The following is a 25,324-nucleotide window of genomic DNA, read 5'->3' on the forward strand; positions in this document are numbered from 1 at the left end:
TGCTGCCTGTGACATGTTATCGAAGTTGTCTTGTCTTTCTTTTGCTTTGCTGACTGTTTTAAATACAAGTTACTAAATGCTGTTAGGAAAAAACCCATAAAAGTGACTTCTTGAAGTTAAGTAAGTCTGATATGATTTTGTGATGATTGCCATGTCATTCTTCAGTGTAATCTTTAAAATAAAAAAAAAACCAACAAAACAACTAACATACTCTTATATAGTGACTTGGCCATTTCATAAGCTACTGGAAAGATTCTTTAGCTTAGACAGTCACCAGGCAAGAACTATTGAATCTATATTTCCAGTAATTCAGGGACATTTTGTAACTGCAGACAGTGGCAAGAATGCATCTTTCCTTTTAACTGAAGATTTTTCAGTTGTTTCCAGTTGATTCAGTGGTTTTCAATTGTGAGGCATTTGTATTTAGCTGACTAGCTCAGATATTTTTCCTGGTTTGCACAATTTCTCTCTGGCAAAGGAAACTTTCTGATAATAAGAGGGAGGAAAAAAAGGAGATAGAGAAATGTTTCAGCACTGTTCTGCTTGCTCAGTGTGTTCTGTGGAAGAGATAAGCTGTGTTTGTATGATTTCAGAGATTTCTAACATGGCTGTTCATACTATTTCCTTGCAACAAAAGTTAATGGGTTTATAAACTGCCATTGATTATCACTTGTCGGTTATCCTTGCTCTTGGGTTTGAAATGAGATTGTCTTGGCACTGAAACCTTTGATGTTGGGAAGGTCAAATAACAACTTTTTCACTTTCTGTCCTTGGTGTGGGCAATCAGCTTTACTAGCATTGGAATCTAAATGTGTCAGAGGAATTCCTTAAGCCTGCTGTGAGTTGCCTGTGTTTTATCCTGCTTTTCGCAGTACAGCATAATGTGCAGTGCTACTATTTTTATACTTTTAATTCCACACCTGTTTCTTTGTAAAAAAATAAAAAAAAAAGCGCCTTCCAGAATATCTAAGTGCAATAGAGTTGTCCTTTAGATCATTCTCATCTGTGTTAAGAACTGTTTGATATTTCAGTTGTAGGACTCTGTTTCCCAACAAAAGTCATGTGACATCAGCAGTGAGGTGCAATAAGAGCTCTCTTAGGATTACTTTAAATAGAATGGAAGACTTTGGGCATATAAGGTTGTGTGGCCTTGAATGTGATTTTTATTTGATATATGAGCTGTGACATAGCTATTGCATGACTGAGATGTGCCTGTAAGCGATGTAGTGTACAGATGGGGTTTCTCTGAAACAAAGCCAGCAACTAAATCTGAATGTGCTCATTTAAAAAGTAAAGAATACTTCATAAAACATATGGAAACATTTCTATGTTTTTTCATTAAATAGGCTTCTTACTCTTTATGCATTTTTTATGATTGTTCATACTAATATGTCATTTACCTGACTCAAGACTGCCTGTGCATCTGTTTGATTTAGTGGCATTTGCATGATGTTATGAATATTTTATTTATAAACACACTGAATATACTTTTCTAGTTTAGTATTCCAGAACTTTTCAGAGGAGAAATACTCCTTTTCACAGAACTGTTGAAATAAATACCCCTCACCATTATGTATTGCAAAATATATGATTTAGTAAGAATGTCAAATGATAGTAATAGGGCAGTTGCAAAATATGATTTGAATTACATGGTTAATGGGATCCATTGAAGTAAAATCCAGGATTATGTACATTTGAACAAGAATTTTAGACCAAATTTATACAAAGAGTATCTCTTCAAAAGTATGGATGCTGAAAATGTGCAGGGATCATAGCAGCCGACAACTCAACAGGGACTTTGTGTCGTGCTATGTCAACAGGAGAATTGAGATTCCAAAGCATCTGAGTTTCCTCTGAGCATATGGGATCTGTAATTACTTACAGGGACCCTGTTGAAAAAATGCATGTTATTGATTTTTGTCATTTAATTTAAAAAAAATCAAATCCAAAATTTCTGAGCACTAATTTGTAATATTTTTCTAGTTAATTTATTTGCGGGGATGCAAGGTGGAAACTGCAACTCCTGAGTTTGTCAGTCTTGCCCACACATCTGTCTCTTCACTTCCCTGATTCCAGATCCTTAGACTTGAAGTGCTTTAAATTCAAAACATCCTTTACTAATATGTGATAGTATCTTCTGGATGTAATTTTTTTTTTATTTGCTATGATGGCAAATCCATAATGGTTCTTAACATTTAAATAGTATATTAATATAATGGTGGCATTCGTAGCTGCTCTTCAGAATCACTAGTTCAGAATCACTAGAAGTACAACAGGGCTCTGATGCTTGACAGTAGCTCAGAACAAATACTTTTTAGGTTTGTAAGGAAAGATATTAAGTACATTCTCCAGAAACAAAGCAGTAGTTTGTGTTCTTTCTTGATAATTATCATCTTTCATTTATGATGGATTCAGAGTTTTGCTTTGAATCCCCATGGTTACAGTGTTTGAGCCAGTTTTTTTTAAACTATTTTTTTTCAGTCTAGTCATACTGCTAATGGAAGGCTTTAAGGGTTCAAGGAATAAACACCTAAACCCTTTATCTAGCTCTTACAAAGATACAGTTTTGAAACTTTTGGCGCCTGTTTTTTCTTGTATACACTATTGAAGTGTTTTGGTGCCAGATTTTGATTGCGGGCATTTTCATAAGGTTAAGAGGGTCTTAAAACCTCTCCTTACTGTCTTACAAAGGATGTGATTTCCTATTAGTTTTAGCTGCTGCAGGATCATACTGCTGTGTAAAGAGGTGATCCTCCTTTGCACTCCTGACAGTTTTCCCACACCTTCTAATGATCAGGCAGATACGTGAGCAGTTAGTTCAGCTTTTGGAGATCCAGCTGGAAATTTCTCCTTCTGAGGAGGGGTTAGCCATTTATCTGGCTTATAATGTGCCCACATGAGAACTAGAGACAGCTCAAGGCAGAGCAAATGATGGCGTTGCCCCAAGAGAGAGACCTTAGAGCTGGATGAATGAATGTCTAAGCTGGTCTTGTTATCATGCTCCGCAGTAATCTCAAGCTCTTGTTTTAAGGCATCAGTTTATTTTCTTTTACTTTCTAAAAGATGCATAATTTTGCATGTTAAGATTGTTTGCATTCTTTGTGTGTTAAAAATAATTACTAATACCCACTTCTTATTGTTTGTGCTCGACTAATGTAAATTGCATAGGCTTCTTTGTGCCTTGTCTAGTACTACTGAAGTCCATACTGCCTCAGTCACAAGTATGTCAAAGTTGATGAAATTCTACATTCTGCTATGCTGTAACATACTTGTAGCATTGTGCCAAAAAATACTTGGGGCATTAGTCTTGAGAGGTAAACCAGCTGAAATTTCTTTTAATAACATCCCTACATTGAAAATTTGTGAAGCAGATATCTGTAGCCAGCATGTAGGTAGGACTTAGTCCTCAATTTTGAAGTGGCAAGTAACTTTCTGTAAAGTAAAGTTTTTTCTTTTATATGCTACTACTATTTGGTGGTCATTTTAGAAGTTGTCACTTAGCCAATCTCATATGGTGGGATTTCTGCAGATAAAATCAGCTGTGTTTTTTTCAGGCCTTAAAGAGGAGGAGGAAAAAGTCAGCACTGAAAGGTTGTCATCTTATCTAGGAGATGTAAAAGGAGAAATTTACAGTAGGAGTCAAAAGAGATTTTTGGTTATGGAAGGTGCATATGCAGACTGTGTTTGCAATGGGATCTTACAATTGTAAAGAGTTGTAAAGCAAGCCTCTCTACAGTTGCATGGGTATGATGTGCAAAGAAAGCTGCTATTTGTACCCAGAACCATTCAAAGCATTGATATTATCCACACTGTAAAAGCAATATAATAAAATAAAATAAGTGTTATAAAACATAAATATAAAATAAAAGCAAGTGTTCTTTTTAAGAGCTACTATACCTGCCCTGTAGGTAATTCTTAGTTAAAAAGAATAGTCCTTCTGTGGAACAAATTGGAACAAATACAAATTTATTCTGCTTGTGATCTGGTGTTTTTTGAGGGTTTGGGTTTGTTTTTTTTTGTTTGTTTTTTTTTCATTTTCTTTTTGAGTCTGGTGGTGGGGTTAATTTGGTTTGCTCTGTGTTCTATGCAAATAGGTAACCTACAATCTCCTTGAAGTCTCTCAGCCACTTCTAATTAAATGATTGATTTCAGTGTTTTGATGTATTTGCTATCTGACAAAAATTCTCTGTACATCAGACTGTATGGCTGTATTTTGTGGTGTTTCTTACTGAAATAAGTAAATACATTACCTCATCTCTTAATCAGCCAACTATGCCACTGATGACCCCATACTTATGGTGTAATACTGCCGCTGTTGAAGCTCAGCCAGATTCTAGGGACCTCTCTGTAATATGTTGCTGTAGGCAGTCCTTAGGGTGTAGAGCCAAATACCTTTTCCCTTGGTTTCATTTCCACTTTCATTTCCTTTGGGATTTTTATTTCCTAAGGAAGGTTGGCCTTCAGTTGCTTGAATACATAAATGGTCTACCTGTTTAGCGATCACTGGGTGCAGCTGGACCAAGAGTGTTTGTCTTCGTTTTCATCCTTGGTTTGTTTTTTTTTTACATTCCCTTTGAGTATGCCATGTGTTTGTATAGGTGACATTTTTTTTCTACTAGCAAAGTAACTCATCAGCAACACAGATGAAATTTCTTCAGGTGATATTCTTCTAAGATGCATAGCATTACTTTTTTTTGGTTTTCAAATTTCTGCTGCAATTGCATGGACTTCTGCAAAACTTTAGGGAATGTAACTGAGAATTGTCAGCTTACGTGTGGCAGAAAAGTAGATTAATGAATTGCAAAACTGCTGTGCTCCCTTCTTAAAAAATATGACAGACGCATTAACTGAAAGGGATTTGTTGGAGTAATTCTAAATGAGCTGTTTTCTAAAATTGCCAGCAGTTTTTAATTCCATTTTTAATATATGTCTTCTGGAAAAACAAAATTTGATCAGTGAGATGTTTAATCTTTCTTATTAAAACATCTGGATATTTTTGGCCTCACCCTACAGTGATGGCATAGTTACCAGAGAAAATTAAAAAAACCAAAACCCCAAAACCAAAAAAAAAAGCCAAACAGAACACCTTAAGAAAATTCCTTATACAAGAAATAAGTTGTCTGTCATATTTTTTCTTGTATTTTACACATTGCATATATGTTTGTCCGTATCAGTACAGACATATTTTCTTCTTTAAAAGGCATTTAAGTCTTAAGGTAGTATGTCTATTTTAGCTTTGTCACCAGTGTTAGAAATATTTACTATTTTATTTTATTTGAGTCACTGTTACGGGGCAAATTGACTTTCATAAATCATGTTAACACTGTCCTTCTTTCCTTGGTTTCCTGTTGTAAATAGTTTATGCCTTTTGCATGATGTATTTTTAGTGTATTGTCTCCCACTGCAGTGAAATACTTCGGGTTAGCAAGATAGCAACCCCTATCTTTCCACTTGTGAATGTATTGACAGATGTGTAGTTCCCCATGATAGGCTGAAACCTATTGAAAGTTTGTGGGTTTAACATCAGTTGCCATTTCATGTAGCTGGTCTACAAATTGCTTGTACTCTGTGTACTCTGTGAAAAGGTTATTAGTGAACTGTTTCCTCTGGGAATTAATTTGAAACATATGTCCTGATTATTAATTATGCTTTCTGGTCAGTATGTTGAAAAAAATTTTGTTCCTGTATTTATTGACATTGTCTGAAGTCTTGGAACTACACTCTGATATGTTGTGTAACCACTACAAGAAGTAGTTAGCACATTGTACATGGAGAAGCATGACATTAGGATATTTTATTTATTCTGTCATATAGCTGAACTTATCTCTTGCTCCTCCACATCTATACATGTTCTTCAAAGCATGGATGTAACTTGAAAAGTTTCATTATTGTAGTTTATTATCCATTTGCTGAGTAGGGGCTTTATAGAACTGTGAAATTAATTTCAGTTCCCATGTGTGAAACTTCTGTATTTGTTGTAGTATCATAAGGAGAAGTCCTGAAATACAGTGCAAGTTAAAGCTTAATTTAACATATCTTGTTGTATGATCTTCAGGGAGAATGTCACGTAGGTCTACTTGCCTCGTACTAATTCCTTGGTGACTTTTCACAAGATACCCTGTTTATCCAGAAAAAATAATCAATTTCTTCGCAGTGAAGGGCATAATAGTTGATCTCAATTTACCATGGTGAAAAGAACCATGGGTTTGCTCTGGAAATAATAATTATAAATGAGCAAGAATACTGCTGCTGCAGACTCGGTAATTTTAGTTTTGTTCCATATGCAAGTGCCCTCAGAGTTGAAGTTAACATGAGAATCGAGTATGGATAACCCAGATACAGACTGTATCTGGAGCAATTTGGTTCCCTTCAAAAGTCAGCATAAAGAAAAGCAATATTCACAGCAATTCCTAATTAGCATTCTTGCATGGACCCCTTAGCTCTTACTTCTGCAACGCTACCAAGTATGGATTCAAGATATGTATATACATTAAATGTAGGTTTAAATTTTTCTTTGTGGGGAAAGAATCTGGTAAGAAGAAATGTTCTCTGATGTGTGTGTTTCTTTCTTGAAAGTGACTGGAGACTATTGAGATCAAAGTCTGTCAGCAGGAGTAGTTAATGTGAGGTATGTGGAAATTCATGGTAAAGAAGTTTCCATGTTGATTTTTATTTTATTATGCTTTTAGGATCTGTATATGTTTCTTTTCAGAGAAGGACTTATGGCTTATGTTGTTAGAATACAGGATTCTAGACATGAATGCCATCTTTCCACAGCTTCAGTGTATGCTTGTGCATGTAGGACAAAAATAAGGCAAATGAAATAATAAAGATCTTTTTAGTTGTTTATTATGTTCCGATTTTTCTGCATTATGAGAGGAGGAGGTTTTTTCTGAGTGTGACATGCTAAATATTGAATTAATTTCCAAAGGAATGTCTGCCTTTTATTTTTAAGATGGTACTGTATTTAATGCATTCTGGACATATGAAAATAATCATGGGAATGAGGGTATGTGATCTGAGCTTCACTGCCACTTTGGTGTGCAGTGTAACTTGTGTTAAAAACCATGTTATTCAACACTTCTGCTAATAAGGACAGTTTTCTGTTAAGCACAATAATTGTCTAATTTTATTTTTCTTTAGGAGACTTAATATATCCAGAAGTTATAGTCTCAGTATTGAAAGTCATACTGAGAACACCACTGTTGACTTTTTAATGTTTTTATCTGGAAAGTGATTTGTCTGAAAATATGTTCTGTTACAATTGTAGGGTCCTGTATCTTCTTATTTCCTTCTTTCTCCCCTTCACCCCTCAAAAAAAAAGAAGTTCCAATTTTTATATCAGTGTTTTTTCCAAATATTAAGTAAAAAGTTTCTAAGTAGCAAACAGAAGACAGTAGCTCTTCTGTTTTCGGGTGCTAGAAGGGCTGTTGCCATTTGCCTTTCCTGTTACATATTTTTTTTGACTAATTTCATGACTAATCTCTCGCATATGAATCTTCTCACTCTGCTGATGACTATATCTAGCAAAACTGTGGTTTGATAGTCCCTGGGGAAGAATAGTAGTGTCTTCTTACAGTGAAGCTATGTAAAAATGACCTGAACAGTTTACTGTTAACTGATTATGGTAATTGTAAAAGTTTATTAATTAACATAGGTTAGTCATAAATGAACGTGTTACAATACAGTGCGTGAAAAACTTCATTTGAAAAACTTGAAGGATTTACGAGAATTGAGTTCTTAACTTGGGACAGCAACAGGTTGGACTGCTAGAAAGAAATTAATTCTCACCTGTGAGCTCTCTGTCTTAAATTCTGAGAGGAAGCTCCCCTGTGTTTTCACAGATCTGTTGATTTACATCGAAGAATATACAATGTATTGTTATATAATGGAGACATTTAGTCCTCCTTAAGGATTTAATTTAGCTAGGATTTAACCACAGATTTATAATTAGTATTTAAATACTTAAAAATGCTAGAGAAGCAAATGGGTTTTGAAGATTAATTATCTGTTTGTTCTTCAAGACTTCAGAAGAGAGAGGAAAAATTGTTTTATTTTGGTAAATAAGCCTCTTCATTGTTGTGTTGAAGAGCTTGTACATAAAGACTATAGTTAAGGCTTTAAAAATCTACTGCATCAAAATATATGCCAGGAGATTTTTTTTCTGTAAAACTGTGTAAAGAAAGCATTACATTAAGCCCAGATTTCATGGGCATATTGTGGAAAGAAACTACTTATCGATAAGCATCTTATGCAAGTAGGTAGTATGCAAATACATTATCCTGTTTTCCTCACAGTAATCTTTTCCCCGGATCTTTTGAATAAGGAACATAAAGTTAGAATTTCATTTTATGTGGAAACAGAACAGAACATGCTATTTATTTATTATTTTGCCTTAAATAGTAGTATAAAATACAAACCAGTGGTAGTTGCTTACTGATTTAATTACCAGTAGATGTAAGAGATACAATTTACCACAGAAAAAAGTGAAGTCTCAAAGGCGAAGCAGTTGTGTAGTTTCCAAGCAAGTAATACAGGACATATTTTAAAAAACCCGTAAGAAATGGTTTAATGTCATTAACTGTGGTCTAATATGTTGCGTATCCCACTCTTGGTAAACCACAGCAGCATTTACTGGCTATTGCTTCAAAGCACTACTGTTTTTCATCCCTTTTCATTGGCCAAATGTGTCATAAGAGCATTAAGTGAAGTCTGGAAAACAGTTCTCATGGATTTTGCTTTAATGATAAATCTAGCATATAGTGCACTTGCTGATATAATCAAGTGAATGGAATTTCCAAAATCTTGGCTTAATGTCTTTTAAGTATGAAGCAATAATATTTTTATGAAGTAGCTTTTAAATGGCATTTGTTGAAGTGGAGAGCAGCTGGATTAGAAGGGCCTGTTTCTAACTGCAATCAGCAATGATCATAGTATCATATTACAGTCACCCTATAAAATAGCTTGTATTTTAAGAAAAATGGGAAAAAAGTGGAGGTAGGAATGGAGAGAGAAGTAAACATGGTTTGTGTGGTGCCTAAAGGGTCTGGAATTGGTTACAATTTGATAATGTTGCTTCAGCTGTTTGGGTGACAGTGTATTCTCAATATAGGAAGTTCAATTTAGGTTTTATCAGGTTTTTAAAATGTTGTGGAGATGCAATCAATATGTATTTCTCAAGCACTTTAAGATGTTAGGTGGCATTTTAATTTTAATGTTTACCAGGTTAAGATATAACTGCAGTAAAGACTAAAATTACAGAATATGTTGCAGTTTTCCCTTCCATTTCTCTGCTACGAAATCTTTTTTGCTACTCTTGCGTTTATATCCATTTGTATAAATGGACTGTATCTCTGCCTGTCCCACCTCGATCAAGACCCTTTTTCAGTTGGTATGCTCTTTGAACAGGGCCATAATTTTCTTTGGTTTCTTACAGAACATCGGTGGTAGTGATGGTGTATTCTAAAATTTGAAAGTCACTGCTGAGACTCAAACTTTAATTTAGGAAACCACTGCACCCTTCCAGTAATTGTTTATGAATTTTCTTCTTTAATGCATTGTATGAATGGATGAACTTAACAGCGAGCCATTTTTTGTTGTTCCAGCAAGAGCTTGTAGCTTTCCAGCAGTAGGCAAGATGTATATACCTTACAAAATTCTCAAGGTTTGGTGGCCTACATTGTGCAGGAATGTCTTAAGTATTTTAAGTAATTATCTTAATAAAAATTAGCTTAAATAATTTTCAAGCCATGAAATCCTCTTATTCATCAGTGCTCTTTTTCATCAGTATTCTTGAGTACTTCTCAGGTGGGGGTCTTATATGCACTTTTATTAATTTGATAAAAAGAATTTAATGCTATCTGCAGCAGTTTTGATTTATTCTAGAAGGGTTTGATACAGTCTTAGGCAGGAACTGATTAAGGTACATAGAATATAACTGTGCCTAAAATCCCTGCCCACTAAGGTGGACAAATTGTCAAGTTTGATTTTTAAATTAAAAGAAAACAAAAGTGTAGATGACTTGATTGTGGAGAAATTCTGAATACTGTTTGATTTGTCTAGGCAAAAAAAAAAGCACTAATCCCTGCCCATTTGGCTGGACAGATATATATCTTTCATCAGTAGAGTAAAAACTGCAGTTCCCTATCAGTTATCTCAAGGTTTTTTTGTTTTTTTTTTTCTCCCTGGAAAGGACCTTTCATTGAAAGTACTCCCTTGCCTGAGCTGTTTAGACTTAGGAGATGGTCTATGGCTTGATTTAGTTGTACTGGAATGTAGTTACATGGAAAAGAGTAATTCCATGGTTAAAGCTTTGTGGATGCCTTCTTTTGCAAGCTGTAGATCCAAGATGGGTGCAAAATATGCATCCCTGAAATTACAGATCTTTCTGTTTTGATACAGAAAGATAGATTTGGTAGCATAAAAGGAATAATTAATTGTGCCATTTCTGTTTTCCCTGTAGTCTAAATATCCATTTTTTTTTTGTTTTGAAGTGTTTCTTTACAATTTTGTTAAGCCATGTTTTAGTGGCTCTAATATTGAGTATGTCTGAGTATCATTCATCTCTGTCTTTGGTGCCACGTGTGCCTTTTCAGCATTTACTACAACCTGTTGTGCTTCAAAGAACAGCTGCCTTTATGTCACATGATGAAATCTTTATGTGATTGTTAGTTATCTATCAGTAATTTTAATCATTAGATCTTACATTACTGTAATGTTAACACAACCCTCATGTACACTACTGAGACACCAATAGTGATATTTCTCGTGGAGGACAAATACATGGTCATGAAATATTCTTAGGTCATGTTTAAGAAAGCGACCTGTAGGAATCCCTTCTTTCTTGGAATTATGCAATTATAACTTAATGAAGAAAGGCAGTTGGGATGGATTCCTGCTCACAGTGTGCCCAGGTGCTGCCTAATACTGCTGTACACAAGGAAAAATGTGGTAACATTCTCAGTGCTGGTGGACGTCCACCCTACCGATGTGTTGAAATGACATCTTCCTCCCAGCACGTGAAATCTGAAAGAGCTATTATGAATGTGTAAATATATGGTCTTCAGAGAAGAAAGCTGTGGGTAAGATCTGGTAAATTTTTGTGATTCTAAACAAACACCATGGAGAAGCAAACACATATGCTTGCATGGTATTTTAACCCAAAGTTTAATGGATGAAATGTATGTAGGATTTTTCCTGATAGTGTTCATAGTTTCTTATATTTTCTGAGACAATTTTTAAATTTAAAAATACATGCCATACACTAACAATCTGGATAAATATGTAGCAAATTGTTTAAAAAGGTTTATTCATTTTCTCATTGATTTATTTCATAGTTGCTTTTGACATATGAAGTCTCTTAAAGGAAACTTGCATAAAATTAGGCTTACTGTTTTTTCTGGTTGATTAAAATACTTTTAACATCTGTATGACCACCATGAAATTCTGTGGATGCTGGTGTCTTCCAAACAGTTCTGAGAAAGAGTAACTTTTGTTGTGTTTGCAAGCAAGCAAGCCAGTTACAGTAAAGTGTTTATTCTGCACTTTTTAATCAAGTGTTTTTAGGAGCTCACCTGTGATCTAAGCAGTTAGAGCAAAAAACATAGAGATAGAAAAATGCTATGTAATTATAGTAAATGTGACAAAGTATAATATATAGCTAATAAGAAACTTTATGATACACTAACTATAATTGATTCCAGTGATTTGTCTGTTAAAGCCAATGCAAATAATAGTAACATCTGTCAAAAACCAACCACTAGCATAAAAACCTTTTAACATTTTGCACTTAATAAACTATTTTATACATAAACTACCTTATTGTTTATATTAAAAACTAAAAAACATTCAGTCTGTTCCAGCCATTCTAACAAAAACTTTAATAAGTAGACATTGCATAAAAATGACACAATCCAGCAGTTATTTGGTAAGTCCAGCATAATCATAAATTTACCATCCACGCTTTTCCAAAAATACTAACCCATATTGTTCTCCCTGGACCTGTTGCAGGGATGACTAATCCAGCTGCTGAGGTCTCCCTTTATGTGTTTGATGGAACACTTGGCTTGCTAGACTACAGCTGTGTGTTTATGTGCAGTGCACACCTGCAGAGGCCTGACAAATAGCTGTAGTATGCAGAGTATACAAAATTACCCTGGCAGTGCTGCAAATAAGGAAGTTTCTGTTTTGAAGTCCATATGTGTGTGAGCTTGAGATGCCAGCTGGGGTATTTATGTTGCATTGCACAGATGTAAAACTGCCAACTGATTTTATACCAAATAAAGGCTAATCTTTTTATACATACTTGGTGTCAGAGTTATGAAGTGGTACATAAGAATGTTCTCACGACTTCGCTCTTTTAAAATAAAAGCTGATGTTAAAAATGCTCTGACTCACAATACGCATAGAAGGTAAAGAGAAAAACGTACTTTATTTACTTAGATATCTGCTAAAGCACAGTATCTTAAGGGTTTTATTATTAGTGATGTATAGTTATTAGCTGCACATAATCAGGGCTTGATTTATTATATGCATATACACTGTACTATATATTCTTTTTTCCAGGTCACTTCAGCTCTGTATTGAATCCAGTTTATGGGTTCTGAAATGTGAAAGCCCAGTTTATATAGCTACTTAATCTTTGCTTTTCTGTTTTCAAATGTGTTTAAGTGCAGTGATAACTTCTCATCAAATTTAATACATATTCTGAAAATTGTTAGTAGATCTTATTTGTGAAGATACTTTTAAAAGTAATATTTGCTTTCAAAGACAAGTTAAAATGGAAGCACTAATTTCATTTGCTAAAAATAACAAATAACACAGATATGCCTTGTTTGATCATTTCAATCACTACCTTGACTTTTAGTATCAACTAGTTGCAAAGAAAACAAGGTGAAATGAATAGTTTGTTTTCATTATTCACTTCATATACTTAAGCACTGCATGCTTCATGCTTTTTAAAAGTATAAAAGGAAGACTCGGGGAAGAAGGGGTTAATGTGCAGATATGAAAGTGAACAGTTTCTGTGCTTCTGACTGCAGGCTTTGAAAATTCCTTCAGCAGTTACATTTTTAGGCTTAAGATGCTTTCTCTTCAATACTTTTTTAAATCATTACTGTTTTTTTAATTTTTTTTTGTTTGGTTGGTTTTTTTTCCTTGGGCTACTAAAACATTTGAAGATGTGTAGAAATCTGCTTTGGCTTACTGTGTCACAGTGTGTACTTGAAACACATTTATGCTAACTGTGTAAGAACAAAGGAAATGGGAGCAACATTGAAGTATATCAGCATAGAATGTGTCCCAAAGGATTTAGGAATTTATTTTGCTAAATTTAATTGTACAGCTTAGAAATGACTAGCCATCACACACAGCTCCCCTGTCTGGTGGAGCTTTTTTAAACCAAAAGAATTTCATACATACACACATGTGCATGGACAGGCTCACCCTGAGATAGCAGTCATGGACTTTCTGAGCGTAAAATTAACATCTGCAAATATCCCTCAGAAGCTCAAACGTTATCCAGGTTAACAAGGTTCGGAAATAAACTTTCGTGCTTACTGAATCTTAGAGCAGAAGTTCAGGCGTCGAAATTAGTTAGCTGAAGATGTGCTGCAAATGGAAGGAAGAGTTGAGCTGAATCCCCAATATTTAGATTAGACATGTCTCTGTGTCTAACGTAATGGAGTGAGAGTGCCTGTGGGATGCTCAAACTACCATTAACTGCTGAGAACCAGTCTGCATAGCAGAGGAGGCCGAGAAACAGTACAAAATGCCCAATCTCAGTGAAAAATGGAAACACTTCAAAAGAAGTTACTTCTGCTAGATGAGTATAGGAAGTCCTAATTGTTGTTGTATCCTCTATTTAGGAAGTATATTTAAGACTGAAAAAGCAGAAGTCTATTGGCGCGTGAGGAAATATGTTGCAAAGATGGTTTAGTTATTTTGTGTCAGGGCCAGCTGTCTTATAGAGGGATATCACTTCAAACAGATTGCCGCCACTGCAGGTTGCAAACACACAATTGAAGGCTTCTAGTTCTCAGCTCATGCACAGATGTCTTTCAATAAGTTTACCCAGTAATTTCTTCAAATTGCTCAGTTTATCAGCAGCACATGTCATCAATCCTGGAGTGGTTGCTCCAGTCAAACTACAGAATCCTTAGCTTACAGACACAGCTGCAAACAGGTGAACAGGCAGAAAGTAATTTGTGCAGCTTGGTGGCTGTCAGACAAAAGACAGACAATCTGTGTTTAAAACAGATTGCAGGCCTTGCATGAGCCAGACAAAAGGGATTTCTACAACTGCAAATAATTCCAAGGTTAACATATTTTCCTTTCTGCCATTAGGTGATTTGTTAAAATTGGAAACAATGAGCATTATAAATCTACACAGAAACTAGAGATAAGATGAAAGAGAAAAACAGATCGCTAAATAAGTTTACATCCTTCTGTTGAAAAGCGTACAACTGGCATTCATATAGGCCTCCTTTTATGAACTAAGCCAAGCTATAATACTTATAAGGACATTCAATACATATTTGAAATTATGGTAAGGATGTCTAATTGGCAAAAGAAACAACATTGAAAAAAGAGTAAGTTCATTGTAATGCTCTTCTGTGTCAAAAAGCAGACTTTTTTTTTTCTTCTTCTTTTCTTTTTTCTTCTTTTCAGATTCTCCCTTTGGTATCATTCTGAGACACTGTGAAGATTTATCAGGATTTCATTTTAACTTTGAAGTCCTCTGTTCCTCAGATGTTTCAATAGTCAGTAGATTTACCAAGATTTACTGTACTAAGTATATTGGAGTTAAAATTTGTAACAAACAAGCTTGCTGTAGTGCTAACCTAATTATAGTAAGTTATAAAACATGTACTTCTCCAATCACAGATATTACTTCTTCAAATGTGTGGCTGTAAAATATCTCTTCCTTCCACTTCTCATGGGGTCTGTAAACTTGCCTTGACCTCAAAACTTCTTCTGCAGCGTTCCATGAGGTACTAATCAAGCTAATGTTCATGGGGCTCGAACCCTTTCTTCCTGTTTAGTTCAGTGAGTAAGTACTTACGTGCAATAATATTGACAGGTAATTCTATGCTTAGTTTAAGTTGGGTTGGCAAATGTATTTTCCATGTTATTTAAAACTTAACAAGATAGAGATATGTGCGTGAAAAAAGATGCAAAGAGTAACTGTTTAAGGTAGCAGCTGGTTTTGTGAAGATATGATTTTGTGTGTAGAGGATAAACCAGTCTATTGAAGACACTGCTTGAGATACATTGAAATTGATGGACTTTCTTAGTGTAATGTAGTAATAAGTATTACAATGAATTCATGAATACAATTATATGACACATTAATCGCACAGAAGTGTTTGCAAAATTATTTAAATTGACTTGTCCAAATTCACTGTTGTTTTTTAAATGGAAAACAGGAGCTTACTTAAAAATAATATATTTTTCATTATGTGGTCATGCCTAAATTATGTACTCAAGTCCATTATGAATATTGTCATAATTGAAGAACACTACTGTTAGGCAATTGCAAGTATCTACTTTTATCAAAATACCATACTAAAGAATTCTTCAGGGAAACCTTATGCTTGAGGGCGAGTGGAAGAATTCCTTAAGTTTCTCAACTACAAGGACGTAAGTCACAAGCATGTGCTTTTATAAGCTATATATACAGAAGTATCCTTTTTCATGTTTTTTTTTTTTTTGACAAAATGCTGCTTCTGAGATTGAATTGTATTATTATTAATTTGGATTTAGATTTTCTTTCTTATGTGCTAATAGACGGGAAGATTTCTCAATCCTTCAAAAATGAATTCTACTAATGGAGATTTAGATACTTTGGCCAGGGAAGATAATATATTATCTTTTTTTCATAATGCTGACAGTGTGTGTGTTGGTTATGCAGGATATATGCTGTAGGTTGTAGCCTGATGTTGTTATGGCGTTAGCATGTATGGGCTTCATGTATTCACTGTGAAGGTGAGATCATCATCTTTAAAGGATGGTTTTAATTTGCATCAGTGAATCAAGTGGATACTGTATTTAAGGAGGGGGAAAAAAGTGTACTCATGCAGGTTGCTGTCTGCAGTCCAAATTGCTGATCAGAGAGTCTTTATACACATCGGTAATGTGCTGTGCAATATAAGCTGAAATATATTCCACAAGGGAGGAAAACGGAATAGGTTACATACGCTGTTCCTAAGTGCAATGAATATAAAACTCCATTACTCACTTTAAGCAGGTGCTTTTTATATGAGGCTTTAAAGAAATATAAAACTGCTGGTGAAATGATTGGTTTGTACAGACACGACTTAACTTCCAGTACTTTGACCAGATAAAGAGGCTAAAAATATTTCTACAAACATTTCTTTAATGATTTCAAAGATTAAAGGTTAATATCCTCCTAGTGTAAGAAACTGCCATTCCAGACACTAAATGTACTGTTTCTCTTGAAGTCTTGAGTAGTTCAGTAGAATATTTTAAAAAATACATAAACATTTTTGTTAAAATTAGAGCATTGTGTTTTTAAATTTATATCCTAAACAATGTATATTTAAATCACTGGGAGGAGCACAGCACTATAAAAGAAATGCAACGAAATATAGAATACTGTGATTAAGAATGATACTCCAGGTGGAAAGAAAACTTATCTTTAAAGAAAGTGAAATCTTGTTGTCTATGCTTGTGGAAAACTCTGGGTGGAGGGGTAGCTTCAGATCTTTTCTCGTCCTTAAAACAGCATATATGGCCTGAGAAAGAAAATCGTGGGTAGACTGTTCAAGATAATACTGGTTTACTGTGTTTTAATTTTTCTGTGTAATCTGTATCATGTTTTACTTGCCCACCTTGTCTGAATTAGTCTTCCTCACATTTCCTGCTCCTTTACTGTCATCATCCCCAGCAGCAACCTCTGCTGTCTGTCTTTTAACCATGTGACTGCTGACTTTCTTCGCCTCCCAAGTGAAAGATGTTAGTGTTCTCTTTTGCTTCCCCCACCATCCTGAGCAACTCAGGAACTTGTTGATTATACCTTAGAGGATCTTTATTATTTTTGGTAATACTGTTACTGAACACATCTGCCCTTCTTTTGAATTTTTATAAACCTTTGCAGTTTCTTCTAAGGAGTGACTATGTCCATCCTCTAAAATCCTCAATTTGTTGACTTTTTTATGGGTTTTGTCCTAAATGCAATTATCTCAAATTGACCTTGTGAGAGATTTCAGTCACTAGATACTCTGTTTGACAGCAAGCAGGTGATCAGGTGTTATGTGTGTTACAGGGAAGCTCATAATCATGTGGATGAGGTCTGGCATTTCTTTTCTCCTTCATAGTAGGTATGTTACATAGCACTATAAGGTTTGCATCTGCTCTGCTGAATGAAGCTTTTTAACTTCTAAGGAACACAAACTTGCAGGAAACCAGGCTTTGTTAGTTTCATAGTTGCCAAATAGCATATTTAAATAGATGTGTCTTTAAAAAATGAGCTTCACAGTTGAAACGGAAGGTGATGAGATTTGAGATGACCTGTGGTTCCTCTAAGACTTTATTCTTTCATCCTACATTTTGCTGTCCTAGAAAGCTGTAGATGTCTATTTTCTCTAATTGCTACACACCATTTTACTAAGAGAGTTGTAAAATGCAGGCTTTTTTCCAGAGGCTACAATGTATTGCAACTTATGCTCAGCATATTTGAAGATAAGGTGTTTGAACTGGTACTGGATTGAACTTAAACTAGACTTTATAGAATCTCAGGACAGAAAATGCAGCTCATGGTTTTTTGTGATTTTCTTACCATGTATTAATGAGAAATAGTGTTTTAATACACTTTATGTGTTGACTTTTTTCATGAGCTGTTGAGCTTATCCTCAGATACAGCAAAAGTACTATATTTGAAAGGGATAGAAGACTTCTACAACTAAGATGGAAGCAACCCATTGTGAGTGCATGTCTCCAACCAAAGGGTGTATTACTAGGGGTGGAAACTGTAAGCTTTTTCCTCTTCCGTCTGTCTTTTTCAGGATCTTGTTTCAAACACTTTATGGTAAAAGTTTCTCAAATTCTTATTTATCTGTATTGTGGAAGCATTCCATACATTCCAGCATGTCACTTCAAGCATCTGTCTCCTGACGATGTGTAACAGAAGGATTGATAGGCCATGATTTTTGAGTTAGAAATTCAGATTCTGATGTTTTTTTCTATGTTTTCTTGGAAGACAAAAATTATTTTAATGTATTAACTTGGGCTTCTATGATTTGTCTCAAACGATATTGCAGTATCCAAAATGCAGCTCTTGAATTATGAAGAAAGGAAAATCAATCTTTTTCTTCTTTATGAACCTCTGTTTTCAAGAACAGGAACAGTGCCACTAAAGCCAGTTTAATCCTGTGTCCTGACCAGTATCATGTTGTCAGATCTAAAATAATAGCTTCAATTAGGAATGCTTATAATTGGGAATGCCTAAATAGCCTGAGTGTTACCAATAATAAGTTGCCCAAACCTACAATTTTCACAGTAAGGTTTTAGAAATATTTGCAAAACTGTGTTTTTTTAAGGTGGAATTCCTTCTCTGAATGTTGGCTACTCAGATCAGAAAGAGCAGTAGTCAGACTATGCATGGATTGTATGTGTACCCTGCCCTGAGAGTGGTTGCTGGCTGGCTTTAGTATGGTGGGTAGAGGGAGTTTTGAACCATTTCCCAGCTCTGATGTATTTTCAGAAAAGTTGTTGTGGTCTCATTGCGGCTATTTTTCTTTGTGTGTTTTTTGTGGTTTTTGTTTGTTTGGTGTGTCTGTGTCCTGTTTTCCTCCTCCTCCTCCTCCCTTTCCATTTGAAGCAATATTTTAGGAAAATCAAGAAGTTTGTGGATTGGTAGATGAGACCTGTATGAAGGCCATTGCGTGAGGTCTCAAAATGGGAGTGTAACATCAGGGACTTGCCTGCTCCTTGTAGGTGAAATACTGTTGTTCTTTAGCAAGCTGGGAATTTTTTTTGCAATATGTAAATCTCCATTACTAAATAATGGTGCTGTATCTGGTTTAGTGTTCTGGAAGTGGAGAAGCCTTAATTACTTTACAGGCAGTTTAAGGATTATAGTGGTTAGTTACAGAGATTTTAATACTGATCTCCAAGGTGGAGACCGTTGTATAATTGGCTGTGTGCTTGGTTCTGAAACCTGCCCACGAACATACTGGAAGTACATGAAGAGATTCATTTTTGTGTTGTGCATGTGTGTCCATCTGGGTTTTGCAGCTTATGTTCTGATGAAGAGAATGGTAGATGCATTGATAAATATTTTGTTGCATATTTCAGTCTGTCAATAACTGTTTTCACACTTCTATTCACTTACTTTCTCTTTGAGTATCGCGTTTGAAAAGAAAATGGAAGCAAGAGCTGTTTTTTGGGACAGGTTTCTTTTAGGTGTGGAACTGTGGCACAAGAAGCTCAAGATAGTAGCAAATTGGTCTAGCTCACCATACGTTAGAGGCAAGACATGCCTACCGCAGTCCTGTTTTTATTGCCCTTGAGTCTTGGAAGTGGGTGAGGTTGAAACAGAAATTGCTTAGAATGAGGAATATAGACTGAAAACTCGATTGACATAGTAACAAGAAAATAAATAATTATGCTAATCAGAATAGCAACAGTAATGCTAAATAAAGTTCAGTTATTTAAAAAAAATAATAAAATAGACCCAACCCTTGACACCTCGATGAAATCAGCTGCTTGAATTACTGTTTTGAAGAAGAAAGAAAATAGTAGCCTGTGTACGTCTATGTGAGGGCTGCAAAATGTGGTCGGCGGACTATGGTGACAGATGAAACATGGAATTGTGAAGACAGTAAGATGTTTGGGGAGCTTCATCACAAAGATTCAGTTTTACTACAGAAAACTGAGAAAGTATTTATAAATTTATAACATGGCTTCTACATTTTAGAATCTAGCTCTCTTTTGTTCTGTTTTTCTGATTTAAAAAACCTGAGGCAACAAAACCTCACAAAAATCAAAGGAAGGAAAAAAACCCTAAGTGTTCTCTCTTTAGGTGTTGTATGTGAGGAAGCACAGGAATTGAAAGAGATGTTGAAGTTCCTATGCTGCTGCTGTTTTACTGCAACAAAGAATGCAAAAGGTCGTGTTCCCTGATACTTCGAACATGAAAAGTAGGACTGATGCCAGTTAGATCTGGTCTTTGTGGCTTCTGTTATGTTTGTACTGCAAGGAGGAAGGAATGAAGTTTGGTTGGTTTTAGCTTCAAGTTCCTCAGCAGTGCTATCTTTGTAACAAAGTTCAGTACAGACTTTTAGAAATTCTCACTGCTTAATCAGGGACTGAATACAAATGAATATCTCTCATGAAAGAAATCAGGTTTCTTTTATGCTTTAATTATCACTAGTTTTTCTGTTAGATATATAAAACTTAAATATATGTTTCTGTGAAAATAACTGGATATTTTTTCTTAATTCCAGTAAGACGTAGGCCTGGATGTTATTTCATTTGGTTAATAGCTCCTTGCTTATTCATGGATTCATCTTTTTACTGAGTTTGAAATCATTTTGACGTGTATAAGACAGTCTTCTACTATATTGTGTTGCCAACCATAGTTTATTGCTACTTAATGCTTTAAATATTGAAAATTTTCCTTCTCAGACCATAGCCTAAATATGGAGAGTATTCATGTGGAGCTGCTTCTAGAAGTTTTAGTCATGCCTTATTAATTTCCTATTTCATATTTTGCAGTTCTTTATGATCTTTCTGAAGAATTATTTCTTGTATTTCAGGGATTTGGTATCACACAGTCCTGACTCTTGTCCTCAGAATCAGTAACCCACCTCTTCTGCTGATTTCCTGTCTTTTCTGTCAACAGTTTAGATTTTGTCTCTTGGTTTTCCATTGATCATTGCAAATTTGCCTTATTATGAATGGATTGGTGAAAGATGTGTAGGCCATTGGTAAAAATCGCTAATTAGTTAACTTCATTAACAGGTCTTAAATGATTGCTCAGCATTAATAGGCTTGTTAGTATAAATCCTGGACTGATCTAGAAAGGTCACTTCTGTGACCTGCCTTTAGGAATTTAATTCCCTCCTGCTTGCACATAGAATGTCACTGAATGCAGGTACTTCAGGCCGGCTGCATGGTTGGGTGGGTTATATACAGGCATAGAGACAAAGCTATGATGATCAAAGTCGGGGGGAGGATGTGAATGCCTGCTATAAAGTGTGGGAGAACCTTCCTCAACAGTGTGATACCTTTGTGAGTGTTTCTAGATCAGAATGGCTCTATTGGCTTGGAGTTAAAGTGATTTAGTGTGCACAAGGTGTAAATTGTCAAGGTGTAGTAGATTTTTAGGGCAGAAAATCTTTCTGCCTACTTTAGGTTTCTGCAGTATGGAAAATCTAGCTTTTTAGGAGTTTGAAGATGTGTTGTATTTTATGTGTGATAGTCTGATTCAACTAACACAGATAATGCTTGATCACCAAGTATAAATATGGTTAACATCTTGGGAAAGAAACACCTGATTGTTACTTCAAATAGTTCTGTAATGGGCAAGATGTTGCCAGTACAAAAAACACAGGTATAAAATTGTCATTTTTATCTGAAGCAGCCATAGGCTGTATTTGGTGGAGACAGATATATGTATCTATCTCCATAAAGTCTCATTACCATGCTCCTGATGAAAATACTAAATGAACTGAAGAATTTGAGGTGTACTGGAAAACAAGCATGATCACTCTGTTCTCCAGTTTTGACTACACTGAGCAGCAAAGTCAAGTAAATGACAGTGCTGACTTTTGAAAGTATGATTCCCGAAGAGTGAGTGTGGCACAAATTTTGCTTTGTTGTCTCACACTTTGGAAGTAAGCCTTCCTCATGCTTCATTTCCAGGTCACTGAATTTGAGTAATGTTGCTGTTTTCAATGATAGCTTTGATTTCTCTGGTTCCTCTTTGAATTCATGTTCAGTATCTTAACTAAGTGGAGTGGTTCTCTCCATACTAAGTTTGAGTTGTTATTTGGAGGCATGGAGTATTTCTTATCTAGGAGTTTTAACATCTTCCTGCTCAGTCAATCCTTTGAGAAGACACTGCCTCTAAAAAGATGAAGATAGAGAGGAGGGAAGGGAGCCGCAGTCTTCACTCGCTTAAACATTAGTTTGCTGAAATAGATATTTAAGGAACACTTTAGCTATCTGTACAGCTGTTGAGACTTTGATTTTACAGCGATAGTCTCATCATGAAAGAGACAATAAAGGAGATTATTTAGGAAGAGCTAAAGTTACAGGGATGGAAACTATAGATAGTCAGAGGTATATATAAAAAACAAGGATTCTTATCTGTAGAGTAGCTTTCCAGTTTGACAAGTTTATGAGGAGTGGTTCATAATTTCAAAAAATTTTCAGAGACTGAAAAAAATGTGCTGCTTCCCTATATTAAACCTGTTCATTTTAGATGGTTCACTAGAAGTTTTCAAATTTCCTGTGATTTCAAAAAGAGACTTGTAACTTGGCAGGGAGAATCACCTTAGGTTTAGGTGATTTTTGTCTTTGTGATGAAAGTCTTGTTAGGTCTCCTAAAGTCCTTATTCCTCGTTGTAGGTTATATAACCATTAATAAATTGGTTTTCTGAGTATCTCTCAGCTTTTTCTTGGAAATTCTTCTTGGTTACTGTGGGGTGCTGTGTTTATCAGATGTTAAAATTAAGAGTAGGATTATGTTGCCATTTGATGTCAAAGCAACCTTGAAGAGGAGGGGCATGGTTATGCTATGTTCTCCTAATACTGTTCTATTTTCAAAAAATTGAAAATAACTGAGAAAGTGTTAATCCCCAAAGAAACAGCTTATTACTGCTGTCAGTTACTTCTTCGTATGCACTAAAATGTGGTTGTTAATTGTATGATTATGTATTGAGGGTTTGTGGGTTTCTGCAAGGCCAAGCCATTCAGCTTTCCTAGCTGCCTGTCATGAGCCCTAACTGCTGGCTGACTGAAACACAGGGCACTGGCGAGTTTGAGTGATGCTTTCCTGACATGAATATGCTGACTGGTCAGCTAAAAGGACAAACATACCCACAATTTTATGAAAATTGTAGGAAACAAATGTCTTTAATAACCTTGCATATCATGCTGAAATTCAACAAGTCCAGAAGTTATTTTGTGAGGGAATAGGAGTGAACAGAAACAAATAGGAAGCATGGTCATGTGAAACTTGGTTCCTTGTTTTCAAATATGATACTAAAACAAAGTTCAAGTTACACATGTAACTAGCATGGGAAGTTTTAATCTTAAATGCAAAGAGGTTGGCCAGGGCAATGCATGTAAAAGGAGACTCCATGATGAAAATATTTAGTTTCAAAAGTACTTAATCTTCCATGGTGAAGTGAGAGACATGTATTGGACATAACACCTTGTATTTTGAGGGATAAAAGAGCTGCTGAAAGATGGAAACAGCAAGAAGCTACCAGTTTTGAGAAGACTTGAAAGATGGGGGTCAAATTATGAACTCAGATTTGTTTTGCTTTGACCATAATCTTGGCTGCTACTAGCAGTATTTTATAATCTTTGTTTTCGAATAGGCAGAAGACAGGAAAAAAGTTGTTTTTTTTTTTTTTACTTCTCTTTGTGTATATATATATGTGTGTGTGTGTATTTTCCTCAACACAATGGCCTTTATTTGCACAAGTTTATAGGAAGTTTGAAGAGCCAGAGCCAAGACTGGGAAATACCTACAGATACTGTATCTGCTTTTAACAAATTCATGTGTTGTGTCTGATACTGTGCCTCAGATCAAAGGGGATTTTCAGCTTTAAAAGAGGCTTACCCCAGGCAGGACTGGGAATGGGGGTGTATTCAGGAGACTAAAACTGGTAGCTGATCTTTCAGACTAAGAACTGACGGGATGTTGTAGTGACAAGCACACAAATGGGTTGCAGTGAGCATTCTTTGAGCCTGAAGCCTTCCTGCATCACACATTAGGAAAAGGCTGGGTATAGCTTGAACACAGATTAAATTTTGATAAGAATGTATGCTTATGTGTCCCTTTGTATTATGCTTCTCCCTCCCTACCTTGGAAAGTACTTTTAATTCAGAAATTATTTTAATGTGTTATCAAAGCAAAATTTAAATAAATATGTTTAAGAAGTACATCAAGAAGTCTGCTTACCAAATGATTTTATATGGACCACCAAATACATTTCAGTGTTTACGAACTGGAATAGGCACAGTGAACTAAGCATGGTTAACAGGCTTAATCCTAAATCTGGTGTTTCCTGTCACATTTTAGGAATTTTTCCTTACTAGTTAATATATATTAGAGGTTGTTCTTTGCATTGAGTCTTTGAGAGATTGTGCAGAAACCTAGTGAGTTCACTCTGTAGACAATATATTAAGTTCCTTTTAATGTGTGTAACTATCTTGAAATACATATCAAAATGCTTTTAATTTTTTTTTTTTTAACCTGATATTTCATAATACTTTCCTTGCATAATTATGGATTTTGGAACACATTCTATGTTACATATGCAAGGAAACAGTTCCATAATTATACTAACATTTGCATAATTAACAAGCCGCTTGCCAATTTTAACGGACAGATTCCAAGTCACTTCTGCATGAAGTGACTGCATGAAGAACCCATAAAAAACAGTAACTTCTGTTAATTCTTCCTTTCATATTTCTTACAGGTGCTGAAACTATTTGTAATTTGCAAATAAATGTGTGTGTTTTTTTCTGATGGGCAGTGCTGTACAGAATAGGAGGGCTGGCTTCCTCCATCCATGCTCTGGGGCTGTTTTGGGGGCTGCCCTTGATCTCTGCCAGCATATCTCAGTCCTGACTTGTAAGAACCCCTGCTGCTGCTTCCACGGTTCTAGGCAGCTCTTTAGAAGTAACTGCCAATAGCACTGATTTCTTCCAACCTGTGCAGTAGTTTTGTGGTGTGCACAAATGGGGGCTGCTGAGGAAAGACCACCAAAACTTGTTTCCGCTTGTGACCTAAGGCAAGGTTTGAACTCCAGTTTCTGTTGAAAAATGGCAAGTGTGCCACTGGCCTTCTGTGCTGTTCAGCTGCACAGATTTAATGCTTTGTGTTGCTACTGAGTAAAATGTTGTTGTCCAAATGCAAGCTGAAAACACTTAAGTCATTTTAAGATCCTGAAATGAAAGGGTCACTATAAAAACATGAAAGAGAATAGCAGAGGTGGTGCTTACAAAGTGAAAACAAAAGTGAATGTATATGTATATATACATATTTTTATTCCAATTTCTAAGTGGCCTTGTGTTTTCCTCACAGTACCTCATATATTTTATGCGTAACTGTTTGTGTTAAAAT

General features: G+C 35.4%; 1 protein-coding gene across 13 annotated transcripts in view; it reads left to right on the forward strand.

Annotated features, from left to right (window-relative positions):
• VPS13B (vacuolar protein sorting 13 homolog B) overlaps positions 1-25,324 on the forward strand; it is a 442,303-nt gene that overhangs the window by 105,597 nt on the left and 311,382 nt on the right. Inside the window, exon 17 of one of the 13 annotated variants that reach the window (XM_057400550.1) lies at positions 12,010-12,593. The exons of 11 other annotated variants lie outside the window; for them this stretch is intronic. In XM_057400550.1, coding sequence (XP_057256533.1) covers positions 12,010-12,125 — 116 coding nt within the window. In that variant the 3' untranslated portion in view covers positions 12,126-12,593. Of the gene's footprint in view, positions 1-11,015; positions 11,045-12,009; positions 12,594-25,324 lie in introns of those variants that run through there. One more of the 13 variants, XM_057400551.1, reaches the window with a different exon arrangement.

Source organism: Pezoporus wallicus, unplaced genomic scaffold (genome assembly GCF_028554395.1).
Source record: "Pezoporus wallicus isolate ANWC-B61680 ecotype Strahan unplaced genomic scaffold, APGP_CSIRO_Pwel_v1 contig_7985, whole genome shotgun sequence".
Taxonomy (NCBI): Eukaryota; Metazoa; Chordata; class Aves; order Psittaciformes; family Psittacidae; genus Pezoporus; species Pezoporus wallicus.